The sequence below is a fragment of the Gopherus evgoodei genome, chromosome 2 (genome assembly GCF_007399415.2).
Source record: "Gopherus evgoodei ecotype Sinaloan lineage chromosome 2, rGopEvg1_v1.p, whole genome shotgun sequence".
NCBI lineage: Eukaryota > Metazoa > Chordata > Testudines > Testudinidae > Gopherus > Gopherus evgoodei.
The window spans coordinates 218694384-218710004 of NC_044323.1; the positions used below are offsets into that span (position 1 = coordinate 218694384).

Sequence of the window (15621 nt, forward strand, 5' to 3'; positions counted from 1 at the left end):
TTCGGTGGCTAAATTCTTCAGATTCCATCTCTGCTGGGCATGTTTCAGTCCAAGACTGCAGAGCCCGTAGCAGAACTTTTCCTGCAGTTTCACCTCTTGGCAGCTGAAGTCCACTATGTTCAGCTTCACGGGAACTCTCCTTTGCTCTCAGTGATCCCATGCTGGTGCTCAGGCAACAAAGAGGAAAAGAAAAAAGCAACCTGACTAGAATGTAGAGGGGTGAGGCACAATGAAGAGGAGAAAAGAAGAATAGGAGCTGTGGGAAAGAGAAAAGAGGGGGGAGGAGCTGGAGTAGATGGGGGAGGAGGATACGTTCAGAAGGGGCTGAAGGAAGGAGGCATGGTGGCAGGATGAACAGAGAGGAAGGGAGCAGGAGTGGAACAGAGTAGGAGAGAGGCAGGAGTATACAGGAGCAGAGATTGACAGACAAGAGCAAGAGGGGGAACATGTTGGAGGCACAGGGGCAGAAGGGTTTATAACCATTCCCCTCCAGAACCTGGAACTGAACCCATTATTCGTGAGTCTCAACATGGTGTCTAGCAAATAGCTGTGAAACCCACTGGCAAGTATGTATGTCATCCCCTTCTAGTGACTAGTCCACATAGAGGATAACCTACCACTGCAACCACTGACTTTGTTATCTCAAGTGGTAGAGGTATGTGCTGTGGTCTGAAGTGGTAGAGCTCTCTACCCTGTTGGTGTCTCATGTGGGGACCATATGATTCCACATAATGGAAATTTTCAGTTTGCTTTTTAAAAAACCTAGGAAATAACATTTTAAAAACTGCATTAAAAGAATGTTAAGGTTGCAAAGTCAAACTCGGACTTTAGGAAATGCCAGAAGTAAGTTTGCCTGTGAACATTTAATTTGGCCCTCTTGTTCATATACATTTATGCTACAGTCTTTAATTATGTGATCACATACTATTTTATCCACAGGACTTCTGCCTTGTTCAGTGCACAGTATTGTCAGGGTTAGAACATAAGAATGCCCGTACCGGGTCAGACCAAAGATCCATCTAGCCCAGTATCTGTCTATCAACAGTGGCCAATGCCAGCTGCCCCAGAGGGAGTGAACCTAACAGGCAATGATCAAGTGATCTCTCTCCTGCCATCCATCTCCATCCTCTGACAAACAGAGGCTAGGGACACCATTCCTTACCCATTCTGGCTAATAGCCATTTGTGGACATAACCATCGTGAATTTATCCAGTTCTCTTTTAAACGCTGTTATAGTCCTAGCCTTCACAACCTCCTCAGGTAAGGAGTTCCACAAGTTGACTGTGCGCTGTGTGAAGAACTTCCTTTTATTTGTTTTAAACCTGCTGCCTATTAATTTCATTTGGTGACCCCCTAGTTCTTGTATTATGGGAATAAGTAAATAACTTTTCCTTATCCATTTTCTCCACATCACTCATGATTTTATATACCTCTATCATATCCCCCCTTAGTCTCCTCTTTTCCAAGCTGAAGGGGCCTAGCCTCTTTAATCTTTCCTCATATGGGACCCTCTCCAAACTCCTAATCATTTTAGTTGCCCTTTTCTGAACCTTTTCTAGTGCCAGTATATCTTTTTTGAAGTGAGGAAACCACATCTGTATGCAGTATTTGAGATGTGGGCATACCATGGATTTATATAAGGGCAATAATTTATTCTCTATCCCCTTTTTAATGATTCCTAGCACCTTGTTTGCTTTTTTGACTGCCTGTGCACACTGTGTGGACATCTTCAGAGAACTATCCATGATGACTCCAAGATCTTTTTCTGACTTGTTGTAGCTAAATTAGCCCCCAGCATATTGTATGTACAGTTGGGGTTATTTTTTCCACTGTGCATTACTTTACATTTATCCACATTAAATTTCATTTGCTATTTGTTGCCCAATCACTTAGTTTTGTGAGATCTTTTTGAAGTTCTTCACAGTCTGCTTTGGTCTTAACTATCTTGAGCAGTTTAGTATCATCTGCAAACTTTGCTACCTCACTGTTTACCCCTTTCTCCACATCTTTTATGAATAAATTGAATAGGATTGGTCTGGGAACTGACCCTTGCAGAACACCACTAATTATCCCCTCCATTCTGAGAATTTACCATTAATTCCTACCCTTTGTTCCCTGTCTTTTAACCAGTTCTCAATCCATGTAACCAGTTGTGTCATGAATGAGTCTCTTATCTGTAGACTCTTGCCTCATGCATTTTAGAAGTTGGAAGGTATATAGTGAAGGAGACAGGAACTTCTAAGAAGAGAAAAGAGGGCCTCATAGTTAAGGCAGTTGAATGCTGCCCTGGAGAAGTGGATTATATCACGGTCTCTGCCATGGAGTTCCTACATGTTTCTGGCGTCAGTTGGAGCTATGCTTTGAACATATGAAATTGTTAAGTACTCTGAAAAATCAGGCCTGAGGGCTCTTCAAGTTGAGCACCCAAAAGCAATGGATATTTTGACCTTAATCTCTCTCTCTCTCTGCCTTAGTATTTCCAGTTGTAAAGCGGTGATAATACTTCCACCTCACCTCTCCATAATCTTTGTGATGTATTCAGATATAGCCATTTGGTGAATAAGGCAGGGTCTTTTGGAAACTATAGCATGTGATCGTGTAATTAACGATTGTCTCATAATGCATATACATAAGAGGTCTGAATTAATATTGCCAGGACAACCTTAATTTCTTTTTGCTTAGGTTCTGACAATGACTTCAGAGGTAAATGTCTGCTAATACATATAGATCCAAGTTACCCTGAACCTGCGTCTGCTTGGTTTTAAAGTGTTACTGATATAGCTGTATGGATCAAAATCTGTTCCCAGTTATACTGGAGTAAATCTGGATTAGTAACTCCACTCTGCTCCAGATTTACTCCATTGCAAGTGGGAGCAGAAGTTCTCCTGATGACAAAATAATATGTGCATTTTCAAAAAGTCACTAGTGATTCTGAGTGTCCCAGTTTTTGAGTTCCCAACTTGAAACATCTTAAGAAAATCAGATTTTCAGCAAGTGCTGATCACCAGCCCTCTGAGGAAAAAGACGTCTGAAGAACTAAATCTAGATGTAGATATATACTCAGAAATGGACATACATTTTAAAAGATAATTGCTTTACTTTTTTGGTTTTTTCTCCATTAGTGTTTCCAATTTTGATGGCAATGAGTGACTGTTGTGGTTATGGAGCGAGACCTGTAGGTGGCGTTGGGGCTGGATTTGAGCCTGTACCTGAATGCACAGAAGGAGCAATTCATTCATGGGGAATAGAAGGAGCACATCCTGAAGACATGGTCAGTCCACAGATTGTAAAAACACAGTTCTTTGTACTTAGAATTAATTCTATTGTAATGCCTAGAGTTGGGACAGTGATTGTGCTGCTGCATCTTTTTTTAAATGAAGGAATTGATAGTGCAAACTATTACGCATGCAAGTTTATTCATTGACTTACATAGAACTTAAGATGCTTGAGTGAATACCTGAGTAAAGTTGCAGGGATCAAGCCCAGAATTTGTAAAGTGTTACAGCTGACCTTTCCTTCTTGTAAATTACAAATTTAAAAAATGAACAAGGTAAAAAAAAGAGAAAAAAATGGAAATTCACCCCAAATGGTGATCTTAGTATATATTTAAATAGCTGAATTATTATTTTCCAGGCTATCACAGGCATCGGTGCACCACAACAAGTTGCCACTTCAGGTGACTTTGTTGACCGCTCTGGTAAGTAGACACTCAATTTCTCTAAATTTTGTAATGCAGAGAGCCATCTTTCAGCATGGAATGTCCTTTTGATATAAAAGGCCATTATCTGATTTAAAAGGTTTCCTTTTCCAAACAAGGGCCCAATCCTGGAACATTTACTCATACAAATAGTCTCATTGAAGTCAGTGGGATTTGTCATGTGAGTAAAGGGCTACTTGTGTGAGTACAGTTTAAGTCTTAGATACAGGTAGATTTGGGCCTTAGCGATGTGTTTAAGAAATAATTGTTTTGAAATAGTTGCCAGTGCTTTCAAGCCCAAATACATCTTGCTTTAACATTCCAGTTAGCAAATTATTTTTTCCTCATCAAAATCAACTATTTCAGGTACAGCATAAGAAATATAAGCAAAAATCATTTTCAGTATTGGAATAATGTAATTCTCAGTAATAGTCAAAGAGTTCAGTTCTTCCCTGACTTTAAGCAAAGTTTGGCATCAAGATGGGTAGGGACTGCCAGGGAGCTAGCTTCTGCTCCCTTATCCTTTGTCAGCCCAGACACAACATCCGCTAGAGCAGCCTTTGTGATGCTCTAATTTACACCTCTCCCTTAGAGATCTTATGCCAGTGGAGAATCAGTTTAACCACGGCTCTTCCTTCCCCCAGTACTCTCCTATGCCAAAGCATGAGGTGAGGCTGGCCGACACAGCAGCAACCTCCACTAGGTTGATGCCAGCAAGGAATTCCCTTCCACAAATTGTATTCTATGATGGCCCTTTATAGACAAAAATGTTGTGACCCTTAAGATAAATCAAAAGATGAAATCTTATGGTTCTGAGAATGGGAACTTCTATTCATTGATGTCAAGGGGAGCTTTGCCAGAATAATGACTATAGGATTAAGACATTTGCAACTTCATTCCAATCCTTCTCTTCAGTCCTCTTGCAAGAGCCTGTGGGCCAAACTCAAACATCAGTTAAGATCAACAAAGGTGACTGGGTATAAATGAGAGCAAAATTTGGCCTATGGGTATAACTTACCACAATCATAGTCAAGACAATAGTGACTGAGCAACTAATTGTTTTAGTACAAGTTGACATTTGAGACCAGTTCATTGATTGATCTCATATAAAGACTTCTGGAGAAAAGAAAATTCCACACAACATACAGAACTTTAAAAGGAGTTTTTCATTCTGCATTCGGAATACTATTTTTATATACTTTAGCTATTGCCTTTTGTTTCCCCCCTAGAAACACTGCTTTTGAACAATTATGCACAGCAAAGACAGAAGGGTCTTTCTATTCTTAACATCCACTAAACTTAGGGACGGATTTTCAGTAAGATTATAGGTGCACACTTATGCATGTCCATATATTAAAGTACAATATCAGACATACTCATGCAAGTCTCTGATATATGCACACACAACTACATAGTCACCTATCATGTGCATATGCAAATCAAGGATTTTTTCAAGCACATTCTGTATTGTGTATGCAAATACAGTCCCAGAATTTTACCGAAAATCAGGAAGATTGTACGTGTATATTTGCATGCATTTAATTTTCATTGCAATTCCACTACTTAGTACTATAGCATATGCCTGTGTGAATCTGTGATTGACACTAGCCCAAACTGGCCTTACTTGATGGCTTACTAGGGTTTTTTTAAATGTTTGTAGTAATCAAATGGTAAGCAATTAATTTCAGTGCAAGTTTTCTTCACCGTGTATTATAGGATAATATTGTTTTCTATTTTCAGACATTTATACAAATACATATGGAGAAGGAGGAGCAGTGGTAACTTCAGGACATGAGGAAACTAAAGGACTCGGAACAGCTGTAGGTTACGGAACAACTAGTGGCTATGGGGCAGCTACTGCCTATGGAACAATGGGGAAAAAAGAGTCAATTGGAGGGACATTAAGAGAATATAGAGAAGGAGGAGTAAATATGGCTTTCTTAGACAGCTACTTCTCGGAGGTAATTTATCTACCTGATTTTTAATATATTTGTCTATATAATGTCAGATTCTAATTGGATTTACACCTGTATAACTGACAAGTAACTTCAATGAAATCAAAAGAGTTACATAGTATAAAATGGTGTATCTGAGAGGACAATCAAGCCCACTGTGTACCTTGATAAGAAAAAAAGGAATGATAAATGAAATTGCTTTATATGTTGTTGATATCATAAATCTGAATGTTCAATGGCATTTTGCATTAAAGTCCCCTTGTTAAGGGATACAGTGAACATTTTCATTAATTGTCCAACTGGTTATTAATATGATTTATCATTGCCTTGGTTAGGATTAGAACTGACAACTCACAGCAATTCATGTATTTGATGAATGTCACCTTTTTTCTGTTTGTAATTTTTTTATGAATAGATCATGAAATTCTTGAATATATATTCAAAATTTCTCATGAATTTCTTCATCAAATAATGCATGGTTAGTGCATAGTTCATGAATTGTGAATATTATCACTTCACACTGTCTTGTTCTTTTCTTATTGTCTCTGTTCCCTGAATGGATGACTAAGGTAACTAACCAACACGTGTGAAATGCAAATTGTATATTCAAATGTAAAATTCAGTTTGCACAATGTTGATTAGTTACATAAGTTATTTAAATGTGGAACAGAAACAATATCATGGGACTATGTTGTTAGATAACAACATGACCTTTGAGTCTCAAATGTTAAACTAAATATGCTATCAAAATTCATTTTTGGTGGATATTTGAACTCAAATTTCATTCTTCATAAGTACTTGCCTGAGCAAAAGCTTGAGAGGTTAAATGTTCACAGAAAGCAAGCATAAAAGGGTGACAAATACTGATAAGTAGACATTTTATCAAAAATTCACACAAATATTTATGACTACATTTTCTCACTGCTTTTATCCACTTGTAGTTGTAATGACCTGTGTTATGTGGTATTATCACAGTAGGTCACATTCTTCCTGGGAGTTCATGCCCACTTGAAACATTACAGAGGCATAGCTCTGCAGCTCTTCTGCAAGAGGCACAATAGATGGAAGATAACGCACCATGACCAAAGGTTCAGGGGTCTACTTGTTAACAGGCAAATCACAATGATCCCTCCAATTATGCCTCAGATATTCAACATCTCTTCCTCCTGTTTTTGACACTAAACCATTAAATTCCTTGTGAAAATCACCAGTATAAAGATTGCTTATATTTGATCTCATCTGATCTAAAGAAAAAAGTCAGTCTAATTCTGTTTTCCCCTTTTCTCCTTCAGAAAGCATTTGCCTATGCAGATGAAGATGAAGGCCGACCAGCAAATGATTGTCTACTAATATATGATCATGAAGGAATAGGTACACCTGTTGGTTCTATTGGCTGCTGCAGTTTTATTGGAGAAGATATTGATGACACCTATTTAGATACGTTAGGACCAAAATTTAAGACCTTGGCAGAAATCTGTTTAGGCAAAGTCATCGAACCCATTCCAGGTGTTAGTGCTACCTTTCCCAATATTGAAAGTGATCTAAAGCTGCCACCACCTGGAACTACGATCATCGTTAATGAATCTTCATCTATGCCTCCCCCTGTTGGTAGTACAACAATTGTTACCGAAAACACTTACACATCTGGTTCTACCCTACAGCCTGCAAGGCCTGTACCTGATCCTTTGCTCCATGGTAATGTAATGGTGACTGAGACCTACACATCCGGCTCAACTTTTCAACCACCCACACTAAGTGTCGATCCTCTTCGTGCATCAAATGTTGTTGTAACAGAAAGAGTGCTTGCTCCTGCCTCTGCCTCTGATTTGCGCGGCATTCTAGATATTCCTGATCTAACAGATGGGGCAAATGTTGTAGTCACAGAAAGGGTAATTGCACCTGGTTCAAGGCTACCCCCTTCTTTGAGTATCCCTGATCTTGCAGATGCATCAAATGTAGTGGTGACAGAACGAGTGATTAGACCTGCCTCTGGTTTGCCAGGCAATTTAACTATTCCTTCTGAGCTATCAAATGCACATAATGTAGTTGTTACAGAGAGAGTAGTGTCTGGGCCTGGCATGGGGGGCGTGAGCAGCATGGGGGGCGTGAGCAGCATGACTGGTCAATTGCTTAGCGCTGACGCTCATCTTAGCCAGACAGTTGGCTCCGTCTCCCCTGGTACATCTCGAAGAAGGGTAACAAAATACAGCACAATACAGTATGCTAATCAGTAAGGCTTCTATCAATACATTTTTTGCAGAGATCATGATTTACATTGAAATTTTTAACTCTTACTAAATATACCAAAGTATATTTTTATTATTTATAACTAGCAAATAGTACTAAAATTCCTGTGATTCTTGTCTGAGTAAGAATCTCATAAAGCTCTCCAGTTTCAAAGTGAAACACAGAAACATTGTCAATGGGGGAAAGTTCAGGTAAGCAACTTTAAATATTTTTATTATTACAAATGCAGTGCTAAAAACAGATGGTGACTCCTCTTCCATAATGTGGCCTTTTGCGTATTGTCAGTGTTAAGAGTGAGAGTATTGTTCATTCAGATTACCTCTTAACATAGATTAGTCAGCGTGCTCTCTGTTTCCCTGCCATATTTCTCAGGCAATATGAAAATGGAACAGCAGCGGAGCTGTGTTGGAATATTTAGGATAAATTTGAACAGTTCCTTTAGTTCAGGACTAACTGACTTATGCAGAGTCTATCCAGAGCAAAAATTTCACATTGGAAATCCATTTCCAGTACTTACTCAGCTAAGGTAAAATGAGCTTAAAATTGGTCCAGGAGAAAGAGCTTAGTATCAGAATGTGTCAGTGAGAAGGGTTCACTGTATGTGTATAGTAATGAGCTGCCTGAATTTCAAATGGTGCCCATGCTGAGATATTTTATCCTATTATGACCTGTCATGATATTGTTGGCCTTTATTTAAATTGGGATTAAAGGCCTTTTACTGATTAACTGCCCCCAATCTGGTGTGGCAATAGTGCAGTGCTGTCTCGGGGAAAGGGTCATCGTTGTGACTTGTCAGTACAATGTTTAACTAATCACTTTCAAATGCATCAGATTTACATTGAATGTTGTCACTATAAGTTTTACAAAAAGTTACTTATCATAAATTATTCCCTTGCCACTAACATAATACAATGTATAGAAATAGTTACAAGCATAAAAATACAGTATATTCTCATTATTCACCACACCTCTCAGTAAATGCCAAGTATTCCTTCCATCCTGAAGGCTTTGACTCAAAACACACCACAGCTAGTCCATCTGATCTGGTAAGGATATGAAACTATTAGTCACATCTGTGGCTCCACTAAACTTACTACCATAGTCTAATCAGCCACGACTACTAGCCTCAGTGACTCAGAGGTTCTTAGTCAGGCTTGTTGCCATCTATTAACCAGAAGATAGTCTCTAATTTCTGAGTATATTCTGAGTATTATATTATGTCTTACTAGTTCCCTGCACTAACAAATCACAAGGAAAGATCATCTTAGCTTCGTGTTCTGTGGGTACAACTGCAGTTTAGTCAGTGTATAATTCTGATCTTGGCCATAGAAGTCTTTCGGGAGAAGAAAAGACAGCTTGGGAAAATATAGCTTTGCTAGCACACAGTACAGAGAATACATATTTCATATCATGTCTGTACTTTGCATTGTATTTCAAAAGTGAATTTGAATATGTTAAATGGGAAAACTATATGGAAGTCCTTATGGATTTTATCATCTAAATTAAATTGGGTTTTAGTTCCTATTTTTCCACAAGACGCCAGCTCAGCCAAAATCTCTATTTACTTGATACTAAATAAATACAAACAGTAAAAATTTGGCCCCAAATTTCAGCTGATACTTAACAAAAAGTTGGAAATTTTTTATCCATTGCTTAGTGCCTCTGTGGATAGCTTACTAATTGCATATATACATCACAGAATACATGAAGCTGAATGAACAAAATACTGAAATATAGTAGCTACTTTGTTTCAATTCTGTACCATATGTAAAGTATAGTAACTGTAGTGTACACAACAATACTTTAGTGTAAATACAATAAAATTATTCATGAGGCTTGTTTTGTCACTAAACAACAAAATCTCTATTTCTTTTCCCTCTTGCTTTGCTCCTTCAATGCTGATGGTAAGTTATTGAGGAGTTTACAAGAGTTGTATTAGGGTAATCACTTGATCTCTGACATCACTTCCCATGGGTTAAAAGGGAGGAGACTTAGTCACCTATTTAGATTGATTTATCTCATAAGGTCTGGACAAAGAGTTTCTGAGCCTGATGTCATTTAAAGGCTTTTCTAAAATATGCTTTCTGAAACGCAAATTGGTCCATTGTCAAAGACAATGTGCAGTGCCTTCTGCACTGACATTACAGCTTAAGATACCAATGGCTTCCTGAAGTTTATCATAAAGCCCAAGGCTGCCTCACAAAACAGTTCTCCCATGGTATTGTATCCAGCTTCAAACCTCTTATAAAGCCATTTGTTGTGCTACTAATTCTACACATTAATGCTGGTGTACAGTCTCTTATGACCTGATTCTGCAATCCTCACTCAAGTTGGGTATTACTTAGGTTTTATTGACTTAAATGAAATTTTTCTCAATAGTAAGTCCTATGTAGTGCGAGTAAGGATTGCAGGATTGTTCATTGAAGAAGGAAAACAGGTTACTACTGTACACAGGCTTATGGTTTCATGACTGAGTATTGCAAAGTATCAAGTTCAGTACAAAAATCAAATGTTGCCTTTTTCACTCATCAAAAAGCTTTTATTAACAAAAATGACTGATGTAAAAAAGGATTTTTGTGAAAAATATCAGTGTTGTGTAAGTATTTCTCTAATCATCTTATGCAAATCAAAAATATTCTCTCTTCTCCCCTCCCCCTCATGATATTCACTAGTTGTAAAATTAGGTTTCAGAAACGCTGTATTCTTTTTTCACCCTGTTGAACAGGAATGTTGTATGATGTATCAGTGTTTGAATTAGCTATAGTCTCTTGCATGTCTAGGAATAGAAATGGTTTTAAAAAAAAGGGAAAAATGTTTAAAAACCTGGATCTATTTTGATTATATGGTAGTTGCCTTTCTTTGTTAGTAATAATTTCTGCCAACTCTTTCTAAAGAACAGTAGTTTGATGTTTAGTGAAATGTCATGAAAGAATAATCTAGTGTAGTTTTTTAATACTTGATTTCTAGTGGATCAAGTAGCAACAACATTATTCGGTTTCAAACTGCACTTCCAATGCATTTCTGAATATTAATTTCTCTTGCTATGTAATTTCAGCTTTTTTAAAAAGTTTTCTTAGTAAGATATGGAAGTCTTTAGGTGACTACAAATTGTTGAACAAAAATGCATTTGGAAATGTAAGAAATTATTCAGTTTATTAAAAATTCTGTACAAACCCTTTTGCTAGACTTATTATTGCTGGAAATGGCATATAGTTTAATCCTCATTAAGAGATATTTAGTTTAATTTTGCTTTCCTTCAATTATTGTATAAAAGTATGGTTTCTGCCTTGGTTGTTTAATAATGAATGTTGTTTTATATGCAATGTAAGTGCTGTTCAAGTTAGAAGGGCAAAACTGAATGCGAATATATAGATTTCAATCCTGCTGCAAGCCTTTCCCACAAAGTATTCCCATTAAAGTGTGAAGGGCTTGGAGAAGCAGGTCCACAACTTTTATATTTGAGCCTGATCCTGCAATTTTACCGAGGATGAGCTAAATCCTCAACTGGTATAAATGGTGTAATGCCATTAAAGTCACTGGAGCTATGCAAATTTACACCAGCAGAGGATCTGGCCTGGTTACTTCAACAGGAGCACTACCTGTCTTGGAACTGCAAGATGTAACTCTTTGGTCTCATTCCTGCTTCTTTTGGAATAAATAGAATTTTTAATATTGGGAGTAAGATAGGGCCCATTATTCGTAACTCAAGAAGACTCATGCTTACAGTTTAAAAATGAAGAATATTATTAGAGAGTCTTCCTGTTTTGTCTGAGATAGTATATAACCATACTCTTGAAATACTTTCTGCTAATGAATTCCCAAACAGCATCATTTCTCTTTTATGTTTAAACTAAATTTTACTTGTAATAGCCAATGAATGGCACAGAAATAATAAGATAGAGACAAATATCCATTTACAATATGTCATACTTTTTAAAGAAGTGCTGGTCAGGAATTTTCAGCCAAAATGTCTTTTGACAAAAAACACAGTTTCAGCAAAATGTTCTGCAGAAAATTTCAATTATGCCAACATGTCTGGATTTTCAGTCAGAAAAATTGAAATGACCTATTTTATTTGGGGTCAGGTTAACCTTAATCAAAACATTTTGGTTTGTGTCAGTTCAACATTAATCTGTGTATGTTTGTGTTGATACAGTGCTTCACATGTCCTCATTTGCCTTTATAAGGCAAGCTCCCTTTCTGGATGATATTTCCTAGGATGCCCCCACAGTCTCCCTTCTGGCTGAACCATTGGATTGCATCTTGGGAGATTCAGGCCATGTAGGCTACCCCATACAAAAGAATAGGGGCATGAGGCACCTACACTACAACTCCCATGAGACATCGCAGCAACTCGGAAAGATATAGTTTAGTGTTGAATCAAGTCAAAATAAAACAATTCAGTTTGACAAGTGGAAACAAAACATTCTGACATTTCTGAATCAATCATTTTCTGAAATTTCCATTCTATGAAAAATTTTGATATTTCAACTTTTCAACTCAATTTGTGACAAAAACAAATTTTGAAACATTGGAATTTCCCATGAAACACAAATTCTGAATTTCAACCAGCACTACTTTTAAAATGTTTTATTTGCAAGTAGTATTTTTTTTTAGAAAAGTACATTTTTTAATTTTTAAAAATCTAATTTATCACTATATTTTGCTGTTAAATCTTGACATTCTTTCCTTCAGTACTTTATACAGCATTACAAACAATTGATTTAAATATCTGGGCATCAAGTTCTATCTTTTATTCATCATTCATCATTTGTAAATATATACTGATAATATAGTGACTTCCCTGGGAAGACTGCAATATAATACAAAGAGAAGTACTGGAAATGGCAACATTTCCCCTTCATTTTCAGTGTACTGAGAAGTCTCCCATTACTTTTCAGTGTAGAAGCAAAACAGAGGCAGAATAAAGGATCAGATATGCCCCTTTTCTGCCAAGCAACCCCCATGCAAATCTATGGGAGTTATGTGTACAGGTAAAGGATAGCCTATGGCCCTAAATAATAACATCATATTCCAATTGCACTGAAAACTTATGTAAAAGGAAACAATGACAAAAAACATACTTGTGATATTTTCAAAAAACAATCATATGACTATAAAAAAGTCACTTTCTTGTTGCCATTGATATTTAAAAGGCCATCAGAGGTATTCTTTGGAAGGAATATGAATTTCAAGATGCAGTTAAATGAAGTATAAAATGAAATAGTTTATCTAAGAAGCTAAATAAGTATTCTGAAGCTGTTTAAATGACATTTACCATGTAGACTGACTTTTGATATTGATTATGCATTAGCAGATTTATTTGCAAGTAAGTTTGTTTAGCTGATTTTATATGTATTGTCTATTGATTGGCTATATTTTTGTACTTTCTCAAAAGCCCTAATAAAGTGATAATAAATACACTGTATTTATTGCAGATTTCTTTTCAGCTTGTTCATTAAAGGTTTATTTAAAGTCATTCAAACTCTAGGTGTAACGGATGGTAATTTTACTCCCATAGGTCCCAATCCTACAATGACTCCATGTGTATGGTGCCCCCTTGGCTTCAATGTAGCTCTGCATTGGTGCATGGATATGTCTGTGTGGAGTTCATGGCCGGATCAGTGCTTTAGGAAGAAAGAGTGGTCTTGTGAGCCTGGACTGGGACTCAAGAGACTTGGCTATGCAATAGACTTCTTGTGGGACTCTGGCAAATCACTTAATTTCTCAGAACTCTCAGTACCTTGTCTGTAAAATGGGGATGAAAATTAATTCCCGGCCTCTTAGGTTATGACTACACTGCACTAAAAGGCCTGTGGGACTAAGTCTCAGACCCAGGGCACTTGACTCAGGCTTGTGGTGCTCAGGCTGCAAGGCTAAAAATAGCAGTGTAGACATTTGGGCTCAGGCTGAAACCCGGCAAGGTGGGAAGGTCTCAAAGCCTGGACTGCAGCCCAAGCCCAAATGTCTACATACCTATTTATAGCCCAGCAGCCCGAGCCCTGGAAGCCTGAATCAATTGACCTGGGCTCTGAGACTCAGCACTGTGGGTTTTCTTTGTAGTATAGACATACCCTTAAGGTATTGTGAGGATAAATTCATTAATGTTTGTGTGGTATTCAGATGCTATGGTGCCAGGCACCATATAAGTACCTAGATAGATTTTCCAACCATGTATCTTTCAGCATCTGATACTGTAGACTACTGAACACCTGGTGCAACCTTCAATGCTGAAAGCCTACCTTCAGCGTACATTAAAACCAAAGGAAGTTGAGGGCTGCCAGCACATTTTGGAATAATTTTGTTACATTCAATTTGCATTTGGTAGTTCTACTAGTTCAAGTTCAGAAATACAGTATTGAGCTAGCTTCTAAATTATTTCTGTGGAGTTGAAAGTTTGCCTCACATTGTTCAGTTAACATTACCAATACTCCAGTTCTGATGTAAGACAAAAGAACCTGCTGTATTTATATGAAGCAAAATCAGAATCAATTGATATATAATGGTGCCAAAAATTACTGAATATTAATGTTCTGCCAATATCATTATTTTGGGTATGTATTTTAGTACATTCATTTTGCTCCTTTAATATATTACTCCACGCGTGTTACTATCATTGCTAATACAATTTATTGAAACTTGAAATATAAACAAAAAGTCCAGCCCCGACATCTTTAATCAGGTAAAATTCCCAGTGAAGTTATGGACCTAAACTGTCAAAAATATTTAAATATCATAAAATAACAAATATGCAACAAAGTGCATGTTATCACTGATATTAACCAGAATAGCTTGCACTCTACAGCATACAAAGCTATGAAATCCTGAGTCTAGTGACTATGGGCCATGGTTCTGATCCTTTTCCCACTGAAAACACTAGAAGCTTTGCCACTAACTTCAGTGGGAACAGGGTGGGAGCCATTCTGGTTTTGGGTTGTGTTGTTTTCTTTATATTTACCATTTAAACCAGAATTTATTGTGCATTTCCATAAACCAATAAACAGATTGTGAGATAATGTATCCTGTAATCATTCCACACAGAGAATCTGGCATAAAAATACATGGCATGTTATGTCTGGCAGAACTGGCATCTTGCGACAGATATTATCTTGCTTCATAACTGTTCATGGTACATAAAAGAAAAGTAACCATTTTCATCAGTACAGTAATGTGATATTTCAAAAGGAATGACACTTCTAAGTATACATATGAATTATACACACACACACACAAATAATTTGGCATCTTTTAAAATATCATACCTCTGAGAAAAGCAATTGGGGTGAGTTCATTTTTTTTTTTTTTACTGGTTTGATAAAGCCATGTGTAACCAAAAATAGCAGGCTCAGTGTGAGTTGCAGCATTTTATGGCATATAGCAGTGGTTTCCAAACTTGTTCTGACGCTTGTGCAGGGAAAGCCCTTGGCAGGTTGGGCTGATTTGTTTACCTGCCGCATCCACAGGTTCGTCTGATCGTGGCTTCCAGTGGCCGCGGGTCACTGCTCCAGGCCAACGGGAGCTGCTGGAAGTAGTGGCCAGTACGTCCCTTGGCCCGTGCCACTTCCAGCAGCTCCCATTGGCATATAGTTTTCCACACACATGTTTTTCAGCTGTGATATGACACACACTACGTCATACCACAGACTAGCAGTATCATAGAAAAGACCCACTAAATCCTTCAAGCTTGAAAGTCCCCTTGACTTCATTAGACATTCTATTCAT

General features: G+C 37.4%; 1 protein-coding gene across 1 annotated transcript in view; it reads left to right on the forward strand.

Moving 5' to 3' along the window:
* Nucleotides 1-7971, forward strand: part of LOC115645039 (desmoglein-1-gamma-like) — a 45265-nt gene extending 37294 nt beyond the window's left edge. Inside the window, exons 12-15 of the mRNA XM_030549445.1 lie at nucleotides 3123-3271; nucleotides 3634-3697; nucleotides 5438-5658; nucleotides 6945-7971. Of these exons, the coding sequence (XP_030405305.1) occupies nucleotides 3123-3271; nucleotides 3634-3697; nucleotides 5438-5658; nucleotides 6945-7886 (1376 nt within the window). The 3' untranslated portion in view covers nucleotides 7887-7971. The remainder of the gene's footprint in view (nucleotides 1-3122; nucleotides 3272-3633; nucleotides 3698-5437; nucleotides 5659-6944) is intronic.
* The last annotated feature ends 7650 nt before the right edge of the window (nucleotides 7972-15621 follow it).